This window comes from Pollicipes pollicipes, unplaced genomic scaffold, assembly GCF_011947565.3.
Source record: "Pollicipes pollicipes isolate AB1234 unplaced genomic scaffold, Ppol_2.1 Scaffold_3447;HRSCAF=4054_pilon_pilon_pilon, whole genome shotgun sequence".
Classification (NCBI taxonomy): Eukaryota; Metazoa; Arthropoda; class Thecostraca; order Pollicipedomorpha; family Pollicipedidae; genus Pollicipes; species Pollicipes pollicipes.
In genome coordinates this window covers 41,735,678-41,758,423 of record NW_023596297.1, presented here as the reverse complement: position 1 = coordinate 41,758,423, position 22,746 = coordinate 41,735,678, and the positions used below count along the sequence as shown (strand labels likewise).

At 49.9% G+C, this 22,746-nt stretch overlaps 1 protein-coding gene across 1 annotated transcript; it reads right to left on the bottom strand.

Annotated features, from left to right (window-relative positions):
* Positions 1-2,387: 2,387 nt before the first annotated feature.
* On the bottom strand, positions 2,388-8,731 carry LOC119092055 (uncharacterized). Its single transcript, XM_037215014.1, has 6 exons — positions 8,562-8,731; positions 5,025-5,127; positions 4,597-4,797; positions 4,210-4,333; positions 3,738-3,852; positions 2,388-2,883 (listed from the first exon to the last, which is right to left on the bottom strand). Exons 1-6 carry the CDS (start codon positions 8,589-8,591, stop codon positions 2,737-2,739), a joined length of 720 nt encoding a protein of 239 aa, XP_037070909.1. The 5' UTR covers positions 8,592-8,731; the 3' UTR covers positions 2,388-2,736.
* Between the last annotated feature and the right edge of the window lie 14,015 nt (positions 8,732-22,746).

Below are 22,746 nucleotides of genomic sequence, written 5' to 3'. Positions count from 1 at the left end.
TGTCCAACATGTCTTACACACCAATTATTTAGTCAATATAGTCATTGCACACGGGGCCCGTGCTACACGCACGTGCTCGCAGTGGGGGCTGCGAGCACACCACCAGCTACTGGGGAAGATGCAAGCGCGCAGTGCCGCTCGTGTTTTTCGGACACAGCACGGGAGCTGGTCGAACCCATTTGGCTGTGTCAGAGCAGGTGAAGCCCTGGCCAGTCAGGAATGGTGGTGTCTGTGGAGGCCAGGGCGCGCGGGTATGGCGCTGACTTGTGACGGAACGCGCGCGATCACTGTGACGGGCTGCCACCCTCACTTTGCTTGTTTTGAATCGGAAATGTGTAGACGGCCGCCACGTCGAAGACACCGAGGTTTTAGGTGCGCTATATTCCACGACCGCCCATCGCCAACACCGCGCCTCAACTCCTCGTGGACGCCGGCAGGAAAGCAACGAAACCTCGGAAATGGACAGACTTGACCTAGAACTAAACAGGGCGGAAACCGACAGGACAGGGACTAAAATTAGCAATACAAAATGAACACGAAAATAGCATGGATTGACTAACACTAAATTAGACCTCAAGATAATAGCAAACTAAGTGACTCAACAAACGAGGAGCAAGCACTAAATCAAACCAGACCTGCAAGCGGTACACCGACTACACCCGACCCTGTTAACAAAAGAGAACGCATCACTTTGCAATCTTCCGCCGCAGCGCATGATCACAGAGCATGGCCGCAGAAGGCCGACGCGGAGCTCGGCCGCAGAACACCGACGCAGATCTCGGCCGCAGAGCTCGTCCGCATACAACTCGGCCGAAGAGCTCGGCTGCGGAGCACAGCCACGGAGCTCGGCCACGGAGCCTGGCCGCGGACACCACGGCCATGGAACTCGGCCGCGGAGCTCGGCCGCGGACAGCACAACCGCGGGCAGCACGGCTGCGGCAACGACCCATCTGCGAACGCTGGGCAAAACACACGACATACGCAGCACACGCGGTCCACAGTTCAGTGTTAGTTAACCCACACCGCACACAATCCTCGGGCCGTGTGCGATGCAGCTTTCAGCTTCACTAACTGGAATAATGAAGAACAGCTTCGGCTTGAGGCATGGCTGGGGGACTGGGAAACAGGGGTCGTGAAGTCAGAGAGCAACACTCGAATGACATGTCATGCCTATGTACACTGTCCCATTAACAGGACACAACAACCGGTAGCGCTACACCGGTAGGCCTGCGAAGACATTGCCAAACACGACACCAGGACAACACCCAGACAGTACATTGTGTCCTGATATCACCCCATCGCATTTCATCCATTCCCATTGCATTTCAGCCACATTTAGCCAAACCTAAGCAAATCTTAACTCTTAACTTAACTTAACGACTTAACTTAACGACTTAACTCGGACAATAGCGATCCGGTGGCCTAGAAGCTCTGTCAGAGCGCTGGGGGGCTGGCACAGGAGCAAAGGCCATCGGAGACACATCAGGGACCAACACAGGAGCGGTCACGGGCCCATCAGGCACCAACACAGGTGCGGTCAGTGGTCCATCTCCACCATCTGGAGTTGAAACAGGAACATCAAGCACACCAGGGGTGTGCTCACACACATGTCCCTCCGGAACCACAGTGGATAAATCCTGCACCTCTGGCGGAACAGGCATCCCTGTGGAGAGAGGCGCCGGGCCACCCACAGCAACAGCCGCGGCCACCGAATTCTCGCAGGCTGGAAATGTGTCACAAGCAAACGGCGACAAGTACGAGTCGCCCTCCGGTGACGCGCCTTCTTGTGGCTGAGGTGATCGGGGTGAAGGCTGATCTCCAACCTCGGGGTCCGCAGATAATGCCGAGCCAGGAATAGTCATGTCTGGGCCTGCGACAGGCACTGAGGGGTCATCGGAACGAGGCTTCAGTCTATTGTGGTGAACAACGACAGACTTTTTCCCTCCCAACACCCTCACCCTGTAATTGACATCAGTCAGCTTGGCCATAACCACCGCAGGCTTCCATGGCCTGACAAACTTGTAGCGCTGGCCTCTCTGAGCTACACTCCTGAAAAGATGCACCGCGTCACCAGCCTGGAAGTGGTACATGGTCAGCTTCTTGTCGAACAATCTCTTGTTGCGCGCATGACGCTTGTTTGAGGCATAAGGCATAGCACCAGGCATACGAACGCCGGGGTTGGCAGAACTAGTTAGCATGAGCAGACAACCAGAGGGAACACATTTTTGCACGATATCGTAATGTTCACTTTAGTTATTCCTTCACTGGTCCGAAGCTTATGTAAAAATGTTCAGCTATTTACGCGATGTGATGACTTGAATAGACCCTTCATATTGTGACTGTTCACGGTGACGTTTCTGGCCATCACCCTTCAAAGCCAGCGGGAAGAACACGTGCGCGATGCAAATCAGCATCATAATTTATTCATTCAACACGACATGAGTGAAGCCATGACCACGAAAGCGCACCCGCCCCGGTACACCGTAACGCTGGTGATTTCCTGCCGACTGGGTCGGGCAGCGCCCACATGCACGATCTGGCTGTTTGGCTGGGCTCTCAAACGATAGGCTTCACACGCCACCCAATGCCACAAACAGCAACATGAAATTGATTGCTATGAATAGAAACACACGTGACCCGTTGACCACGTCACTGGTCGTGCTTGCGTGATTTGTGCTTAACACGTCCCCGGCGCGCTGCCGCTAGCTTCCCGCGCGGAGGCCGAAGACTCGGCGACTATGGGTGCTTCAGGACGTCACCACGCGGCGCCACCGGGGCCACCGGCGGAGGCGGCGCCACGGGCGCGGCGGCAGGCAGCGAGCCGACGGCGGCGCGCCCCGCCTCCACCAGAACTTCCAGCAGTGCGGCCCAGCGCTGCCACTCCTGCGGAGGGACACGGAGTGACGCCGAGACTGCCGCACGAGCTCGAGAGGAGCGTCGCTACATCACGGCATGCTTCTCTGCACGCTCGGGTGCAAGCTGCTGTGCCAGGCTGCTTCCTTCGATCTGCAGTCAGGCAACAGCCGAGACGTACTGTACATCCTGCCACAACATTGCTTCAGGCAGCTAGGTGGCCGGCATCTGGCCAGGGACGCTTACATTAGAGATTGGTCTGTCCCAGGACAAGGCAAAGCAGTCTTCAATGTTGAACCGCAAACCTAGTCCAGGATTACATGTTTCCACACGTCTGCTTGACATTGCCTGGCTACTCCACCTCCTGCCCCCGTGCCGCCACTAGATGTGATGTTGGTTGGGAGTTCCAACTGTCCCCAACAACAGCATGACACTGGCTAACATCGTCAGTAGTCCAAGCGTAGACATCGGCCCGATATGACTTTCATTCCTAAGAATCCCCAATAGAAGCACAAATATGCAGTTGACGACCAGAAAATTGTACGAGCGAAAGGTCATGCTACTCAGTTCAGTGCAAGAACGAAAGACTTATAGCCTAGAAGGATCCCTGTTCGAATCTCACCAACTGCAAGGAGAAAACTCTGATTGTGACGAGTGCATGGTTGAGAGCTAAATATCAAGCTGTCTTCCCAGAGCCCCTGAACACCTGACGACTGCTGAAGAATTACTGGCCGAAACGGTGTGCAAATATGAACACACCGGACGAGCATGTCAGCCCGAACATGATCCTATCCGCACTACCAATGATTCGTCTCCTCCCCCGCATCATGCCGACGTCGCATCACGACACTCGGCTGCCAGGCACCGTCTGCGCCGATGCTCACATAGTAGCCGATGCAGCACAGGCCGACCAGCATGACGAGGAAGAACAGCTTGACGCCGCGCCGGACCCATGGCCGCCGCTCCTTCTCGTGGCGTCCGCCGACCTCGGCCGACACGCTGGGGGCCACGGCCCAGTGTCAGGCTGACAGCTCGACCATCCGCCCCCCGGCAGCGCACGGGCTCCAACATTAGGTGCGGGCCGCTCAGCTCGTGCCGCCCACTGTCTTTGGAGATCTGCGGCAGGTCCAGGTGGTGGCCGAGTTCGCGAGTGCACGGCCATGAGGACCGCTGTTGAACGATCTCCAAACACCACATACGTGTACAAAAAACAAACGCCCTATACATATTGCTCCCCGAATACTCTTGAACAGCCCGCAGCTTCTCGCGAAAGGACAACCCAGCGTGTCCGGTGGGCTAGTACATGCACAAATGTCACCGGGGAGCGAGCTGTCGACCATGAGCGCTCCCTCGCACCTGCCGTGCCCGATGTCCCGACCACCGGTGTCAGTTCCGTCGCGGAGCAGATGTGGCTGGTCGGCCTCCTCCTTCACGAGCGTCCCCAAGTCGGGGTATTTGGCGGCCAGGTCTGCCACGGGCTCTGACCGGCGCACGCCGGGTCAGCTCCCACGCCACGGCCACACAACAGCTCACGGGCCCCGGTCACGTGACACCGGGGTACGGCTACGGCGTCAGACGCGGCTCGGTCACGGGCGGCGACCGAACCCGGGTCGCCACATGCGCAGAACAAAAACGCTTCATCTAAACGTCCTTCATTTAACAGCATACGCATCATGGCAACCACTAAACACCCTTCGTTTCACCCCGAACGGCCAGAACGTCAGAGAACACTGGCGGCCTCACCGTCAGTGCCGCCGGGAAGGCGGCGCCGGATGGCACTGGCGCCGGGCGCCGGCTCGCCCACACGAGGCCCGTCTGCTCCCAGCTCGTCCCCGTCCGAGCAGTCGTCAGAGAACTCGTCCACCACGGGCGGCGCCGGGCGGTCCCGGCGGCCGCCAGCCAGCAAGCCCACCAGTTTCTTCTCGTAGAGGCGCCGCGTGGAGCCTGCCCATGTAACCGAGGACCAAAGATTATAGCACAAAAGCCTCATTGTGAAGACACACATTTCTTCTCAACAGCCAGGACAGACATGACAATATCCCCCCCCCCCCCCAAATTGAAGCAACTGGTTCATGAACGTACTTGTCACATACTTCATGCTGGAGCTGCGCCGCGCAGGGTGGATAAATATCTCATCTTCACAGCCATCAACCTTTATGAAGTGCACTTACCAACAATGGGCCCCACACGCACACCACAGGATCGGAGCTTCTTGGCAAGCTCATCATTGCTGAGACGGGAGACATCAAAGCCCGTTTCAAGATTTCTCGGAATCTGTAAAAAAAAACCATCAAGAACAAGAAAAACGCACCTGCTTTCAGCACACCTGCACCAAACAAACATGCGAGGGCAAAATATTGTTTTACAGCATGTAAATTTGTTAAAGAATTTGCAGAGGGTCACATATTACTACGCTTCGTGGTAATTGTGGCCATCTATGTCTACTTTGTTGCAGCTAACCTGACATGCTAATTCCGTACCCTAGAAGCAATACTTCAGAATTTAATTGGCTGGACTACCTGTTTTGCAAAAAAAAATTGCGAAGATTTCAAGCAGATTTTTGCCTTCTTCAATTCAGGTTCAGAACCATGTCAAAAAAGCATATATTTTCAGCGGATTGAGACCGATTTAAATGCCTTCCTTTCGCAATTAAGAATTGGGGTTTATTTTACTTATGCTATTTGGATTAGCCAAATATCATTTACTCCAATTGGATGAATACCAAGTAATCAGTGCCAATAACAATTTGAAAGGTAGTTCCACTGACCGGTAACATCAAACTGGATATGTCCGGGCGGTCTTCTTCCAGAAGACTCACCGCATGGAACACAAACTGCGGCCAGGGCCATGTGTCGTCACATCGTGGCTGTCAGTTTTTTTTTGTCGCAAAAAGCTGTCCTGGAAAGGACTTTCGTTTCGGGAGGTCCAACGTCGACACAAGGATGCAACCACCCACAAGGACCTACAGAGACGTCCTCACTAAACTGGCAATAAACTTTGCCAACCGCTCCCAGCAGTCAGCGAGATGCTGAAACTGCCGGCTTGATAATATTTAAGGCATGACCGTTGGCGAGCTTGTGCAGCTGATTTCATCTGGCCCTGCTTCCCAGTCATCCAGCAAATCTGATCCTACGACGGAGGAGCCAGCTGCGGGATTGGCCCCTGCTGGGGAAGCCCAGCCTAGGGGGTTGGAGCCGGTGGAGCTGCCTGTAATCCCGGTATTGAGATGCGAGCCGGGAATGGGGGATGGACCACGGTCCAGCGGGGCCGTGGGGTTGGCCCCCACCACCATCGCAGCCCAGCCCAGTCCCTGCTAGAGACGCGTCCAGACTGTACAATAAAACAGACTGTAGTATCACGGCGATCGTAATGCGATGGACGCGCGCTCTCACCGGTATCAGAAGACTGGCACTCCGGTGACCGCTGACCGCAGCGACAGGTCGGCCCCGCCCCCGGCGGTCGGCCGCAGAGGCGCGCCCAGGTACGCGCCCAGGAAGCATACCGTATGTCTCGGAGGGCTGCTTACGTCGCTGACTGAGCCAGTCCTGATACCAGCTCTGGGACGGACCGAACTCCCGACGCAGTGTCGACTTCAGGCTCCGAACATCCCTTGTGTCCTCTTCTGACAGCGTATCCATCACCGCAATCCGCGAACCGAGGCCAAGAAGCGCCTTCCCCACCGCTTTCTTCTCGTCCCCCACCGCCAGCCGACAGGCATCCAACCGTCGCAAGAGGTCTTCCAACTCTTCCCCACCACACCAGCCAATTTCTCCCTAGACTCCGTTTGGCACGCCCCCACTCGCTGCCACTAGTACAATGGACGCGCGCTCTCACCGGTATCAGAAGACAGGCGTCCCGGTGACCGCTGACCGCGGCGGCAGGTCGGCCGCAGAGGCGCGCCCAGGCACGCGCACCCGTAACGCAATACACCACAGTATGACGTTCCTATGACATCGCCATTGCGGAAGTGGCTCTGAAATAGCCCCTCAACAAACTTTTTGCCGCTTTTGCAGGCATGTAACTCAGGAATCAGAGGACTTTGGATCTTAAAAGGGCATGGCCTTGAACTGCATCAAAAGGTCCTCAAGATGGCCATTTCAGTCCAAAACCCCATGTCAATGTGGAACATTCCCTTTCATTGGGCCCTTTGCTGATGCAGCAGATTATCCTTCTATCAAAAAGGACTTGTTACAAAAGCCAAGCTAACTGTGGGTTGTGCTTATTTCCACTTATGCACAGTGCAGATAGGATGTTATCTAATCCAGGGCACAGTTTTCCAAGATGAGCTGAGGAGGGGGGGGGGGGGGGAGTGGCTGAAAGTGAACAATGGTGAAGCCAGCCCCCCAAATATGCCAATTAACAGTTCTTCCTCATGTTTTGCCCACTGTCTCCTCAAAGTTGGGGGAAGGCTTGAGTCCAAGCTGGGGGGGGGGGGGGGGGAGGGCTGTAGAGAAGGAATGGAGGTCCCTTCCCAACCTCAATAGAAAACTACCTCCCTGCTCAAATCTTACAATGCTGCTGTACAGCTATGCTGTCTCGCACCTAGCCACCCATGCTGCACAGGAGGAACTCCTAGCCTCAGCACATCTCAGCTAATTTGGAAAGAATTCAATGGCAAATTGACTATATAACTTATCTAGCTGAAAATATCAACAAATTCCACAATGGTAAACATAGTACTTAGTGACATGCTGTAAATCAGTTGTGACAAATTAACACAAGCTGCACAGTAAAAGAAGACACAATGTTTATCCTGTGGTATTCAATGCATAATGATGTTTCTTACAACCTACCCCAGCTTAATCTACCACTAATCACAATTCCCCCATCCAACCCCATTACCTTATCCATCTACCATTAAGCATGCACATGAATTCTCTCCCATACTGCAGAAGTTTTATGTGACCAAAGGCTTTTAAAAAGGCACACCCTGACATTTGTAATCAAGTCATAGCCATGTATACCTATCAGCCCATCATATCCCTTACAATCAATTGTAACCCGCTTCAGATATATGCACATGATTTAAGTACATCATCTTTTAAACAACAGATCAACATGATCAGGCTCATTTTGCTGTCACAAACATCCTTAATGTAATGATTCTCACCATGAAAAATATGAGATCACAATGATATTTGTTGTGCTCCCAATTCACTACCAATCATGGCCAATAGGTGCACATCACTATAGTACTTTTATTCCAGACTCTCCACAAACTAATCACATTTGTGTGCAAAATCTAGTTGACAAGTACCCAACCATATTAATTATGTTATGGAGGCCCTTTTGATAAAACAAGCAGGCTGCTTTCACATCATCATTGGTATTGTGGGCTGCAGAGTAATCACTTTATTCAGCAATTTTTAGTGTCATTAGTCACGGGCAGCTCAAGTCACATTGCATCTGATATTCATTTCATTCTGCTGCCTAAAAACCAATATTCATAACAAGCAAATCAAAGCAATGGTTCCAGCTCTACTTTAAAAAATGTGCTTCATACACACCAGTAAACCATTAACAATTGTCACCTTTCCTGAACTTAATCATCACTTCAATATGTGCGGGGCTGTCGTCTGCTGGAGTAAGTGGCGGCCCTCGATAAAGTCGAAATTGTTCTTCGATTTCACTGCGAGCGCGGCCGTCGCCGCTCTGCACACACCACTTCCTGTACCAATTGGAACACCATTCACATCTGTCTCGCTCACCTCTCCCTCTGCTGCCAATGAGGGGTACATCTTCGAAAAAGGCTGTTGGCCGAGGCCCAGCCTTGATAGATAGCCTCGATAGCCTTGATAGCTACCCGTTACATATCGCTGGCTGATGCCCAGCCCTCCGATCCCTGCGTATCGGCCAAGGCTATCTAACGAGGTAGAACCGTCCGGTCCGAAAAAGTGGCAACATAGAGCTTGCTTGAGAAAAGAGGTAGTTTGGAAGCAAAGCCTGCATGACGTCAAGTATACCATATTTGATGACGTCAGTGGCACGGAGCCCTGTCGGTTAGCCAGTTGACTGTTACACAACCCATAAGTTTGAATAGTGGGCATTTCTTGGTGGCGTGCGGCTGGCGGTTCCCCGTTGGACTGAGAAGAAATTATCCGTCATTTCGCTATTCGCACACATTTCTGGAATGAGCAGTGGGTCATGGAACAGTTAAGCCTCATCAGAATGTACGATTTTTGCATGCATGATGATATAACACGGGGTTATATGTCATGCGGCGTTTGTGGCGTATTGCATTCCATGACCAGGCTTGTCGTTAGATAGCCGTAGGCTTGTCTGTGCGGTTTGTGCCTGGTGGCAGAGTTGAACAGCTCAGCTTGCATGATTTACTTTGCCTATAAGTATGATTATATGAACATTTGCAATATTGATTTGTAATAGCTCTCGCTCTTCTTATCACAGTAATGTGATTGCAGTAAGGTAAGTACAGTAAAACCCTATGATATTGGCTTTATGATGCTACTGTCAAGTGTTTCTTTACATCAGGGTTTGTACACACATGCATAATAAAATGTTCACAGACTGAGCATTTTAAATGCTACCAATTATTCAAGACAAACTGCTCAGGAATCTCTCGTACGAGGCGTAGTTATGGCAACTGGCCACAACCCACTGATATAAGGCGCCAAGCAACTGCGACACGCGATGCGCTACAAACGCCGCATGACGTTTAGCCCCTAGTTATGTACACCCCACGAAAGAATATAAAATTCTGATTAGGTCAAACTATTCCGAGATTCAATCTCCCTTCCAGAATTGTGTTTGCATGAAAAAACCGTGGACCACTCATTCAGAGTCCAACCGGGAAGCGCCAGCCGCACGCCCCCAAAGTTGAGCTGTTCAACTCTGCCACCAGGCACAAAAGGCACAGACAAGCCTGAGGCTATCTAACGACAAACCAGCCTTGGACAAGCCCAAGGCTATCTAACGACAAGCGTGGTCATGGAATGCAATACACCACAAGCGCCGCATGACATATAACCCCGTGTTATATCATCATACATGCAAAAATCGTACATTCTAATAAGGCTAAACTGTTCCAGGACTCACTGTTCATTCCAGAAATGTGTGCGAATAGCGAAATGACGGATAATTTCTTTTCAGTCCAACGGGGAACCGCCAGGAGCACGCCACCAGAACATACCCACTATTCAAACTAATGTGTTGTGTAGCAGTCAGCTGGCTAACTGAGAGGACTCTGTGCCACTGACGTCATCAAATATGGTATACTTGACGTCATGTAGGCTTTGCTTCCAAACTACCTCTATTCTCACGCGAGCTCGACGTTGCCACTTTTTCGGACCGGACGGTTCTACCTCGTCAGATAGCCTTGCCAGTACCGCATCCCACTTCAAGTGTCTTGCGAGTGGGAAACGTGATTACACTTAATCGCCACAAACAAACCAAAGATGCTGCTAGCACAGCACTGCCAACTTTTGGTACAACATACTAAATCTGTTGTTAATCCCGATTCTGGTATACTTATAGTATGTGTTGAACCTACTAGTCAAAACTTTGGAGTACCCGGTGTTGTTTTGCCCTGGGTGGCTCGTGGTTATTTACCAAGGCCCTAGTTATTTACATAGCAACGCATAGCAACGCCCACGACGCGTTTGTGGATGGGGTAGGGTGATGTGGAGGGTTTCCTCGAGCCCCTAGATCTGTCATTTAGGAGTAACGCTATTGCCATAAAGTAGTTTACTACTGTTGGTTGAAAAATGCGTTAGTCAGGCTTATTTGCTTTCCCGTAATGACACGTCGTCAGCGGTTGCAGAGCATGACATACCTGGCTGAGGCGCAGTAGGTACACTGATGTGTCAGCCATCATGGCCTGCTTAGTGATTCGATCGCAAATGCACACTTACATGCATTGTTGCTAACTCCTATGCCCAGGTCCTACTGCATTGTACCAGTGAAAGTATTCCTGTAATGCAAGCTGATCTGTTTAGTAGGTCTGATTGATTACTTTGAATTCCCAGACTGCACAGGCATGGGTTGGTAGGGGTCAACCAAGCAAACTTACAGTTGTGTGACCTGTAAGCATGTTGTTATGCTGCATGAAAATTACATTATTGGTGCGCTTTCCCATTTTCTATGTCACTTCTTCCCTGACCTGTTCCTCCTCTGCATGCCTGACAGACTATGAACAACATAGGGATTGTGGAGTTTTGGAGCCCTGATGCTGAACAGCGTGTCATGGTGACATTTTCTAACCGACTCACCGAAGACCCGGCGGATGGTCTGACGCAGGGTCAACCGAGCCGGCCGCGCCAGGCAGCGGAGAGGGATGTGGACGGTCGGCCGCTCACCCGCTCCCAACCCGGTGCGCGCCGGCAGGTGTTCCACGTGGACCGGTGTGGCACGGCCAGCGGCAGCGGCGGACCCAGATGGTTGCGCACGCGGCGGTCGGGTGAGAACGCGATCATAGTCGTGCCGCGGACCGCGGAGTCTCTCAGCCTCCAGTGGCCCCGCGCGGCGGCGCTGCAGACGGCGGCCAGCCCGCCTCCCTCGGCGATGCCCGGATCCGCCTCTGCGCAGCAGCCCCTGCTCCGGCGCCGGCGGCGTGACCTCTGCACAGTAACGTGATTTTCTGTAGTCAGTAGAAGAGTTGTTGGTGCTCTCATTGGCTCGCCAGTCTGGTGTACCTCTCCGAGAACCGATGCAGTGCAGGACGTTCAAACGTGAACTGTTTAGGATATGGCATTGTGAGTGTGGTGTGATTGTGCGGGGCGTGCGCCCTCGCCCTCGCTGTCTTCCGAGCTCTGCATCTGACTGGGTGCCGGAGGGCGTCACGTGACTGCGGGTCTCCCGATTCGCCGGGGGTCAAGGGTCGGCCGCTGAGGCGGCGGCAGAGGCCCGACTCTCGCAGATGCCAGTCGGCTTTTTGGACAAGTGCGGGCGGGTACATGCCACGTTCTCTTACAGCAAATGCATTTCGCTATTCAATGAACATGTGGCTACGTCATGCATCAGGCTTGGCGTCGAGGAGTAGTCTAGTGCCGACCTAACATAAAAGGTCATCGTATCTCAAGTGAATGACATTCCGGATGGAAGCGTCTCCGTTAGCGAACGGTGCTCTTTGTGCGAACGCGAACATTGTGCTCTTGTGAAACTTCTCGAAAATGCCTCTTCTTGCCGTGCCATGCACGTCATGTTATTGCTGCATTGCGTATCAGCAATGATGCCTCGCGACAAAATAATTGTCATGTTGGTAATCGCAGCAATGGTAGGCGATACATTCGCTTCGCTCCATATTTGCTTGCTCCTTGCTTGACCTCGCCCTGATCCCGCCTCCAAAGACCAACCCATGCGCCAAGTCGTGCTCTGTCCGCGGTCCGGTACCGATTGGCTTCGACGCTTTTGAAACTTCTCCCGCCCGACCAATAAGAACATCTCCATCCACGCGCCGAAGTGCGCGCGCTTGGCGGCGGGCGAGTTGGCGCGAACAAACGTGGCATGAACGATCAGCTGATCGGCCAAGGCCATTGACCGCCGTAACAGCATAGGCCAGATTACGGTGAACCCGGCATCGAATCAGACCGAGTGATGTAACGATGATATAACAATGTATGTGGATGAGATAGCAAACGTTTTGCATAAGCACAGTACACTCCGCTGTTTGACGAAATCTTAAGTAATGGAGGAACGGACACCGTGTGTTCAGGGCAAGGGCAACAGAGAGCAGTTCTGTGGTGCTTGTTGCAAATTCTCTTGAAATAGAGTGCGCGATAGAGTAGGAGCGGGGCAGCGGGCCGTATGTAGCAAAACCACGTCAGATGCCAGAGTATCATGATTCTGTCGGCATTAAACATGATGCGCCACGAGCTATTAGGCACAAACCCACAGCGTACGTTCAGGCCGACGCAGTACCTAACCGCCTGTGAGCATAACACAAGGTTCGCATGCAGCTACATGTGAATGTCATGAAACGTGTGTTGGTCTGAAAAACGTAGTGTGATAGTCACGCATGGCATAAGAGAAAAACCGTCGCATTTGGGACGGGAAATCAATCATGTGCCTTTCGGGTTGCACGCGAGGAAACGTGGGATCTCTACGTTTCATGGAACCCCGCCTCCTCCCCCTTCTGAGATTGCTGAGATTTACCCCATGGCAACCAATGGGAGAATTAATTGCAAAATGAGTATGGGCGACACCTCTTTCTGAGCCGTTGCTCTGCCTAGGTTTTGGCAGGCAACGCCAGGCCACGTATCACCTTTCAAACCAAGCTCTTCCATTTACCTTCCGGCCGTCTCCAGTAAAATCTCCAATTTTGCTGCATGGCCTAGCTTTTCTGCATTTACAAACTACTGCAAGGTGCTCCAAATGATTCCTGGACACAACGTCGCTGAGATAAGTCCACTCCGAGTTACCAGTAGGGCCGGTGATAGCCATGAGCAGACTACGTTTCGGCCGCCAGCACTATCTGCCCATTTCAAACGTGTCAGAATAGTTTCCATCGGTGCAACGACTAGTGAACATTATCCTAAAGCCGTTTAAGCGGTATCTGAAATATTCTAGCCCCGGTTAACTTTTCATGGGCAGCACTGGACACAGTCGGAGCGTGCGTTAAGGCCTGCGCATTACCTACACGCCTTCCAGCGTGAAACAGGGTGTGTATGCGGCTAAATGTATTTCCCATGAGAGGTATGTTTACCTGAAAAATCAGGTCCAACGGTCACATCTGTCACGTTGAAAAGAAGCATACATCCCAACAAGCACACAAGAGAAGCGAAGTTAACAATGGAGCCGGCGGTAGGCATGAGTGGATTGTACGATTCGGCTGTTAGCATTATCTGCCCATTTCAAGCGTGCCAATCAAATTTCCAGTAGTAAAATCACCAGCCGACACTATTCCAAAACTGTCTAAATGACAATTCACATCTTCTCGTTGGCGGGTTATTCCCGGAGACCAGTGCTGCTAACTGGGCAAATAGGAGCAGCGTCCCATGTGCCCAGCTTTCCTACATAATACCCAGCAGCCTGCCAGCCGAAACTCGCTTTTTTCGATGTGCAATGTACCATAGAACGTGTGTTCATCTAAACGTCCATGCGTCATTGTCAGGACCCTGAAAACATTGTAGCCTCGAGAGATTATTCTTCGAGGCCCACCATGGCCTATTGGGCACAAAGCCACAGCGCGCGTTAAGGCCAATGCAATATCTAACCGCCTGCCAGCCTGATACAGGGCTTGTATGCGGTGACGTCTATATACCATAAAACGCGTTGGTCACACGTTACAAAACAGAGAAAACACTACATAAGTGCAGAAAAATGAAAAAGAAAATCCACTTCCGGCTGGTAGCGCCGGTCGTCAAGTCCCCACTTTGAACTAATACTCATTTCCGTTATGACCGCCTGCCATGAAATGTCCTATTTGACTCCATGACCTAGCTTTGCTATGTTTGGAAAGTACTGGGTATCCAAATGATTCGTTAATAACTTGGCTGTGAAATCAGTGCAATCGATGTTACCGATAGCGGCCGTTGATAGACATAAGCGGACTACGTTTCGGCCACTACGATTGTCTGTCCATTTCAAACGTGCCAGTGTCGTTTAAATCGATTATATCACTAGCAGCACCATTTTAAAACTATGCATACACTTTCGCTATCATCATGGAGACAATGGACTCGTCCTTCCTGAACAAAATGTCATTCGGGTGTGCCAATTCGGAGTCACCAATAAGGCCGATGATAGGTGTAAAGCGAGCTCCACGTTTCGCCTGCCAGTATCATTTGTCCATTTCAAACGTGTCGGTATAGTTTCCATTGGTGCAGCGACTAGTAGACACCATCCTAAAGCTGTTTGAATGTCATCTGAAATATTCTAGCCCCGGTTAGCTTTTCACGGGCAGCACCACTAGTGAGCAGATGCAACTTCAACTCACCCCAGAGTGATAGTCATTAGCGGATTCACAATTCAGCTAAGTTGCACACAAGTCTGGCTGGCATGTTTATATAGATGTGTGAAATCCTCCATTTTAGTGGATGATTGCCTAGTTGTGTTGATCACATGAGGCAAACCGGCATTACTTTGGCATCTTGATTGTGTTGTGGAAAAGTGTTCGGTATTTCACGTCTAACATAACAGCTAGACTTTATTTGAGTCGTAAGTTGGCCTCCTGGATGTGAACTATTTTTTTACATATATACACAGTATGTATATATCCCAGTTTCTGAATGAGCTGTGCAAATGCATGCTGCATTTCCGGATATTGCCACTTATCAGCCATCTTATTTACTAACACGGCATTGGTAGAAATTATCAGCTCATGATTCAGCTCATGACGTTTATAAGGAACGTGATTAGTCCATGGCTCACAGTATCATTTTTCCTAGTGAGCTCACTCAGGTCACGACTCACCTTAAAATCATCGACTCCTGAGTGGATTCATAGTTCAGCTTGAGGATGCTGAACACTTCAGATGGAATATTTGGAACACGTGTTTTTGTGATCGATGGGTTGATGTTGGCGATATCTAAAACTACCAACACTATAGAAAAGAGAAAGAAAAAATTAGCTCCCTATTATAATCTAACAATTTTGTACAAGCTTTGCTGTGCTTCATTTTCGCACATGAATGTCAAAAATCGGCCTGTTTGTGGTACCCTGCCAATTTGCCCACACCTAGCTTGAGCCGTTGACGTGCCAATTACTTTCACAACCGACTTCTGACAGCCCGTCAAAATTTGTAGCAATTAATTGACGGCGAGTGAAAATCGACGCATTTTTAGAGTTGCGTGGTATATTTTGATATCAAATGATAAAGTATGATTAAGCCCATGAACCGGCTTCTTTACAAGATGGAATGACGCAAGTGGTTCCAATCAAAGGACAATGCATAACGCTGTCTTTTGTAGGAATCATGACTAGAAATGTCAGATGAATCGCTTTGTAATATTCCAAGGACATATTAAAACACGTTAAAAATACCTACAACAGTTCTGACTAATTTCAGAATGTGAAATCCACCACAAGGCATGTGAGTGTATTGTGCCTTAAGTCTTTTCACACAATGTTATGCCTGCACCATGTTTGTCAGCTTCCCGAACTATGACTCTGATCGCCTCATTCGATTTTTAAGCAACACTGGGATAGTGATTGTTGCTTGGCCAAAAGGTTTTCTAAAAATAATTTTTCAGAGGTACATTGCGCAAGAAAGGGCGTACATTCCGCACGCGGCGTCCATGGGGGACTGGGATTGTAACGCGGACTTTGTTTTAGAAAAATCGCTACAGGTAATCATTGTGAGCGAATTTGGTGTTGTGCTGGTGTCCAATTTTGAGAACTAACACAAAGGTGGTGATTGTTTTCCCTGTCGACGGTGAATTTATTCTCGCTTGGAAAGTCCGTGCGGTAGATTCATCCTCAATTCCAAATACTCTTTCATGTCACTTGCAATCAAGCTATGGTCATCAAATTTACCAAGGCACTAGTTCGATCCATTATGGACACAAGGCTTTGGGAACCTAAATCAGCAAGCCGACATAATGTGTTATCTGCGCTCATGCGTATATAGATTACTGTTCGAGCGTAGTGTTGAGCCTTAACACACGCTTGGGCGGGTGTCAAATTGAACCCCCCGAAGGTTTTTCCAGAATGGTTTCCGAACAGCACGGCGTAGCCACGCCAAATTTTGCATAGCTGTAGACAGTTGAATAGCGGATTGTTTGACATAAACAACTGACATGTACCTTGTAAGGTCGCTGACCTATGGCAGGTCAAAGTCAGGCCATGGTTTCAGCGAAGGCAATTTCTAGGGAATCGTTCAATCTGATACCACAACGGGGTGTTCGACGAAGCCATGCATCTCTGAGATGCTTTTTAGGCACCAAAAGTATTGAATGAACAAATTAGGTCGACCTAAGGTCAGGTACGAAGGTCAGACCAAGGTCAAGGCCAACCTGATTTATTACTGTAGGGCTTACTGTATGGGATAGTTTCTGGTGTTCATTTCAAAATAATTGACAGCAGGAACCGCATTATACATCTACCAACGACTTTTTAGAGGTCAGCACAGGTCGTTGCCCTAAGATGACCCGGGTCGACACTTTGTTTTAGGAACACACTGCTTAGCGTAATCTTTGTCGCTCATTCAAATGCAAAACTCAGCTTAGTCTTGTATGATTTTGGCCACCATGACCTTCAAAAGGTCAAAAAAGGCCACTGACCTCAAGTGGGCTTGTGACCTTTTGCTAGGAAACAGTTGCCTAGCTTATGTAGGCACTTTGGAGACCAGCCTGGAACTTGACCTTGTTTGACCTTACTTGATCTTAAGGTCATGACCAAGGAAGCTCGAAGTTTGACCTGAGTGAGTTCACGTACAGGTCAAGACACCCTGTAAATTTGGTGTCTCTAGCTTTCTTAGTTCCCGAGATCTCAGGGGGTCAAATTTACACACACCCCCCCCCCCCCACACACACTCTAGCGAAGGGTATCTAGCCGGCCACCCGGGCGCGTGTTAAGAGGATGATGTATATTGAACTCGCACGGTTAAATGAGATCAAATGTTTTGATGGAAAAGTAGTAATGGTTGCAGAACACCAGTGAATCCAGTTTATGGAACGGCTAAGTGGACGCCCGGAACCATAAAAATCATGAAAGATGCTCGAATATGTCCATAACTACCGGCAGAAGTACGCCTTATGTGTTTGAATAGCATATTAAACTGATCGTGCTATGTTACGTTTCTCAGTATTCACAGCTACCCAACTAGGCCTCGGGCCTGGTCACAGCCAGACCTGGTAACAATGCCAGAGCGTCACAGACGAACACTATCGCAATTGGTCAGCGGTAGCCAAAATCGGCAACAGAACCCGAACTGTGCATCCGCACAATTACGCAGCCGGCGGTGATGACTGAGCCAAGCCAATTCGCACCATGCGACTGCAGTACAACACGTTCTGTCAAACAACAAGGGTCATACTGAAAGGTACTACCGAATTTTTCCCAGGATGGAGGCCGGGCAGCCCTTCTTGGCTATTTATTTACAACCAAAGCCCATAGCATCAATGCTACATGCTCTTAAAATTGGGGCTGAGACACCCTGGCCCATGCTCTTTCCCCCTCCCACCCCACCCTTTTCCTGAGCTCCTGTCTCCTGATGCACTCAGGAATGTGAGATGCCAACTTTCTACCTAATCTACGAGCTTGCTGATCCACGCAGCTCAGCGGTGTCATCATCCGCATAAAATGCTCCATAATCCCAGAACACAAGTTGTGTGAAGAGCGTTTTTGAAAGAACATTACACAACATTCCACCAAATTGTCTGGAGCTCATTCCAACGCCACCACTTAGAATCCCACAGCAAGGAACGGCCAACCAGCTCCTCATTTATTATGGGTAGTCACATGGTCGTTCATGCAGCAATCCGCTCGCTCCGGGCGTCTACGCAACAGCCCGTTCTGACGGGTGCGATGAGCCACTAGGTCGGCCTCGCTGCTCGTCACCATACTGTTCGGTACAAGCACTTTCACCAGCCTGGTCGTGACAATGAGCCGCGGCAACTGATGTGCGGCACTCGATGAACAGATAGAAGACATTAGACGGCGACAGCTCGCCGGCCGAGATGTGCGCAGACGCCACCAGCAACGTATTGAGGTAGCCGCGCAGCAGGCACTGTCACACCTCGTGGGCCCTTCCACCGCCGCACACCAAGTCCGGGGTGGCGTCGGCAGCAGCAGTCTAAAGCCGCTGCACCGCCACCGAGGCGACGGACGGCAGCCGGTCGGGCGGGGAGGGGGCGGAGGGGGCGGCATCCAGCTAGCATCGGTGGGGCGCACCAGTTAAGCCAGCTCCGTGGGCCCGCGGCGTGCTGATTAAGCACGTTGGTGAAGCAGGACTGGACAGCTGCCGCTGACTCCCGCCGAAGTAGGACGACCAGAACCAGACAGGCCAGCTGTGCAGCTAATGGTCATGCTCCTACGACCAGATGCACGCCGCCTGTTGAAAGCTCACAAGATCACGAAGTGTCCCAAACCTCAGTACAGCTTCCGAAACACACATGCTCTTTCAATTATCTTGCAAAACAGCCGGTCCGTTGCCAGTGCAGTGGGTCAACAGGTCTTTGCATATGTACAGGGCAGGGGAAAAATGCACAGAGCAAGGAGGTAAAACAGTTTTAAAATAGCTGGTTCATTGCCTCATTTCCATGCAGTGACCAGGAGTGCACAATGGATTTTTGTGAGGAGCAGCCCAGCCTTCAGGTGAATATGGAGGATCTCTCATGGCCACTCTGGGTAGCAGCACCTGAAGATCTTGACATGTTTCCTATATTTCCTTAGTACCCTGCTTTTGTACCATAACAGTTGATGTGAAATGTATGAAATGTGTGAAGTCACAATGGATTTTTCTGAGGAGTGGTACAACCTTGAGGTGTATCTGGAAGAACTCACATGACCACTTCGGATAGCATTGCCTGAAGACCTTCACATGGTTGCTATCTTTCCTTGATACCCTATTTTTGTGTCATAATAGTTTATGTGAAATGTGCTATTCCCTGACATCATTCATTCTTCACCCAGTGCAGTGGGCCAACAGGGCTTTGCACGCAGATCACATGTAATGGCCTTAAAAATTTGATATCAGTCATAAAAGTATCATCAAGGGAATACTTACTGTTTTTGAAGGATTCAGGATAGAATGATCAGCAGCTGTACAGATCCGATCAAAATTAACATTATATCAAGCGCGGCACATGGTTGCCACACGGAAAAAATCAGATTCTTTGAGTACTTCACCTTTTTTAGAAGCAGAAAAATCTCCACTGAGCATTTTATGCACAGTATGAAACTGGCTCAACCAGCTTGTGTTAAGCAGAATTGCCCAACTTTGAAAAAGGTGAAGGTGAGGTGAAGGTGAGGCTAAAAAGGTGAAGTACTTGAAGAATCCCTAATTAGAAGGCCCAGTATTTTTTATTGTCAGCATCTATGTACCTGGATATGAGGCTTACAACAGCTTGGTAAACAAGCATGTGAGTGCATGTCTCCTTGCCCTTCAAGATGATGTGCCCGGGAGGCTCCCTGTGAGGCAGCCCCATTTTGTGTAGGAGGCCCCCTTGAAAATCCTACTCCAAGCTGAAAATCCATGGTGTTAAGCTACTCCCTCTGTCAGCATCAGCAGGCTGGACTGATTTTCCATCACCTGTTTCTGATTTGCATTTAGGTAATCCATTAAAAGTAGCATGTACTTTGTATTCATACCTTTTGTTATAGTTGAGATTAGCTATTACCATCTTATCAAATGTTGCTATGTCTGGGTATGTGATATATGGTAATGTTCATCTGGTTCTTTTAATGTCTATCTTCTGGTTTGCAAAGAAATAGGCCCTTTCTCACAAAAAGCAAGACTGGGTTGTTGTTCAAATCAAGGTCTGTGGATTTTGTTCAAATGCTGGTAAGAGTTTACATCAAGTAGTATTAAATCAAGAAAAGGTTTGACAAATATTTACACACAGTGTACAAAATGGCTGGAAAACTGTTAAGTAACAGCTGGCAATCACTGTGTGCTCTTAAAACTCTAGCATTCACAAGCAGATATCTTGTCAGCAAGGTATGCAATTGTAAAGAAACACAAGTGACCAAAAACAGCTATCTATCAATTGTACAAACTGGAGACAAATGGCAGCTGTGTTTGAAAAGTGACTTTAGATCTGGCAAGGTAAGAAAATATGTCACTGTGGAGGTTAGCTTGATCAAAATGTGTTTTAGGACCTCCCAAGGCTAGAATGCAATTAATAAACATGATTGGCCATTTTTAACTGTTCACGAACTGTTAACAGGCATGCAAACTTCTTTAAAAGTAGAGTTTGGGTCTTATGAATGAAAAATGCCAGAAAAATGCTGGCTTTATTAGTTTATTATAACTTACCAAGGCTGCGAATTGGATGGACTCCCCTCAGTGCCCTTGTTTGACTAATATTATTCTAATGGGCTGACTGGCCCATGCAGTGGGAAAAAAACTGGATGTATGCTGCATGGTCCCTGCATTATTTATCAGTTTGAGAGCCAAACTTGACTTCAAACATTCTATGTGGCCTACAGCCTTGATGTTTTCATTTAGCACTGATGGCCTGACTTGGTATTCCTGCCCCTGATAGTCTCATGTGGTGCTCCTGCCTTCTGGCGCCTTGGGCCCTGGTGGTCTAGATCAAAAGGCCCAATGCTGTGTTATGGAGGGCCCTCTGCTGGCTCAAGAGGCTGTGCTACAGGCTAGGAAGCCCTGTACTGGGTTAGGAGGCACCTTCTATTCAAGAGGCTCCTTTGATGCATCAAATGGCAGCAGTTCCAGGCCAGGGGTTCTTTACCTGATACCATTGCCCTTGAAAGTTTGACCAGGCACTCCTACCTCCTGGTGCTCTGGCCCCTGGTGGTCTGACCTGGCACTCCTGTCCCTGATGGTCTGACCTGGTACTACTTCCTCCTGATGGCCTTACATTGTACCATGACCACTTGATAGTGTGAATTGGTGCCAATGCCCCTGCTAGCATAGTGCTGTTGTCTCATGGTGGTCTGACCATGTTACCTGTGCCACATGGTAGTGGGACCTCATGCCTCTGCCTGTGATGGTCCCACCTGGTAGCCCTGCCCCTGCTGGTCTGATCTGGTATCCCAGCCCCTAGTGGTTTAGCCTGGTATTCCTGCCACCTGCTTGCTTGACATGGCACCCCTGTACCTGATGATCTGACCTGGTGCTCCTGATGATTGGACCATCAGTGTGTGGGGTCACCAGGTCAGACTACTGGGATTAGAATTACCAGGTCAGGCCACCAGGGGATGGGTACCAAATATGATTTCACACCCCTGATGGTTGGCCAGTACCCCTGATGATCTGACCTTGTGCCCCTGATGATCTGACCTGTGACTCCTGATGGTCTGACCTGGAATCCCTGGTGGTCTAACCTGGCATTCCCACCTCCTTGTGCGACTTGGTACACCAGCTGGTAAACTAGCTGGTTCTGCTTTGTGAGTAATGTGTGTGGATATTACCAGGCAGTGCTTTTAAGTAACATACTTCACTATCTTTCAGATGCATAGCATCTGAAGAGAAGACAGAAGATGGCTATGTTAAGGAAAGGTGGCTGTTTTGCTTCCTTTGATTAACTAAATGCTCGTATCAGTGAGTTGGATGCTGAGACGAATATGGAAGCTTTTAAGTCGAGTTCTGCTACTCTTGGTAAATTCCTACAGATGGATCCTGGTCACTACATTTCAAAGTCGGTCGCTGACCGGCTGACAAGGAGGCGCTTTTGCAGCAGACCTAGAAAGTACCGTCTGCCGTAGAAACCGCAGAAAGTACCGTCTCGTTAAGTTTTCATGCACTCATGGTGAGCGCCAGTACGAAAGCAAGGCCGGTGATCATCGTATACGAAACCTGAGAACCAAAAAAGTCTGCTGTACCGTAAGCATCTGGGTACTTTGGAAAAAATAATTGCATTTAGAGATTAGAACATCTTAGAACATCATTAGAGATAGGAACATCTCACTGAAGCATTCCCATCCGGTTTCGAATGCAAGCTTTCCGCTGCAGCCAGACAATCGTGGCCGCACTGAGGACACAAAGAAGACTGCCCGCCAGTATCATGCCATTGGCGCCGACGAAGAGTGCATCCGGCAGCACTTCATGGACTCATACGGAAAAACCCTTACGCGCCACGATCTTAATAGCGTTTTGAGGGCCACCGAGAGTACCGAATCCGACCTGGAAGTTGCCGTGAATCTGTTGACTGAACGTGGATTTACATTCACAGTCACGGAGCACGATAGCACCGTTTGCGGCCTCTTCAGGACGAGGAGATTTTTGTCGGAATACGAGAAGTTCTCAGAGCTGCTGTTAATGGACTTCACCTACAAGCTCCATGTCTTGCTGCATATTTTTATTCACTTGTTTTT

Coding starts and splice junctions, on each gene's coding strand:
- LOC119092055 (XM_037215014.1), bottom strand. CDS start 8,591: ATGTACCCCTCATTGGCAGCAGAGGGAGAG. Junction 4,334..4,596: donor CCTTCCCGGCGGCACTGACG/GTGAGGCCGCCA, acceptor TGCGCCGGTCAG/AGCCCGTGGCAGACCTGGCC. Junction 3,853..4,209: donor CGGGACATCGGGCACGGCAG/GTGCGAGGGAGC, acceptor CGTGGCCCCCAG/CGTGTCGGCCGAGGTCGGCG.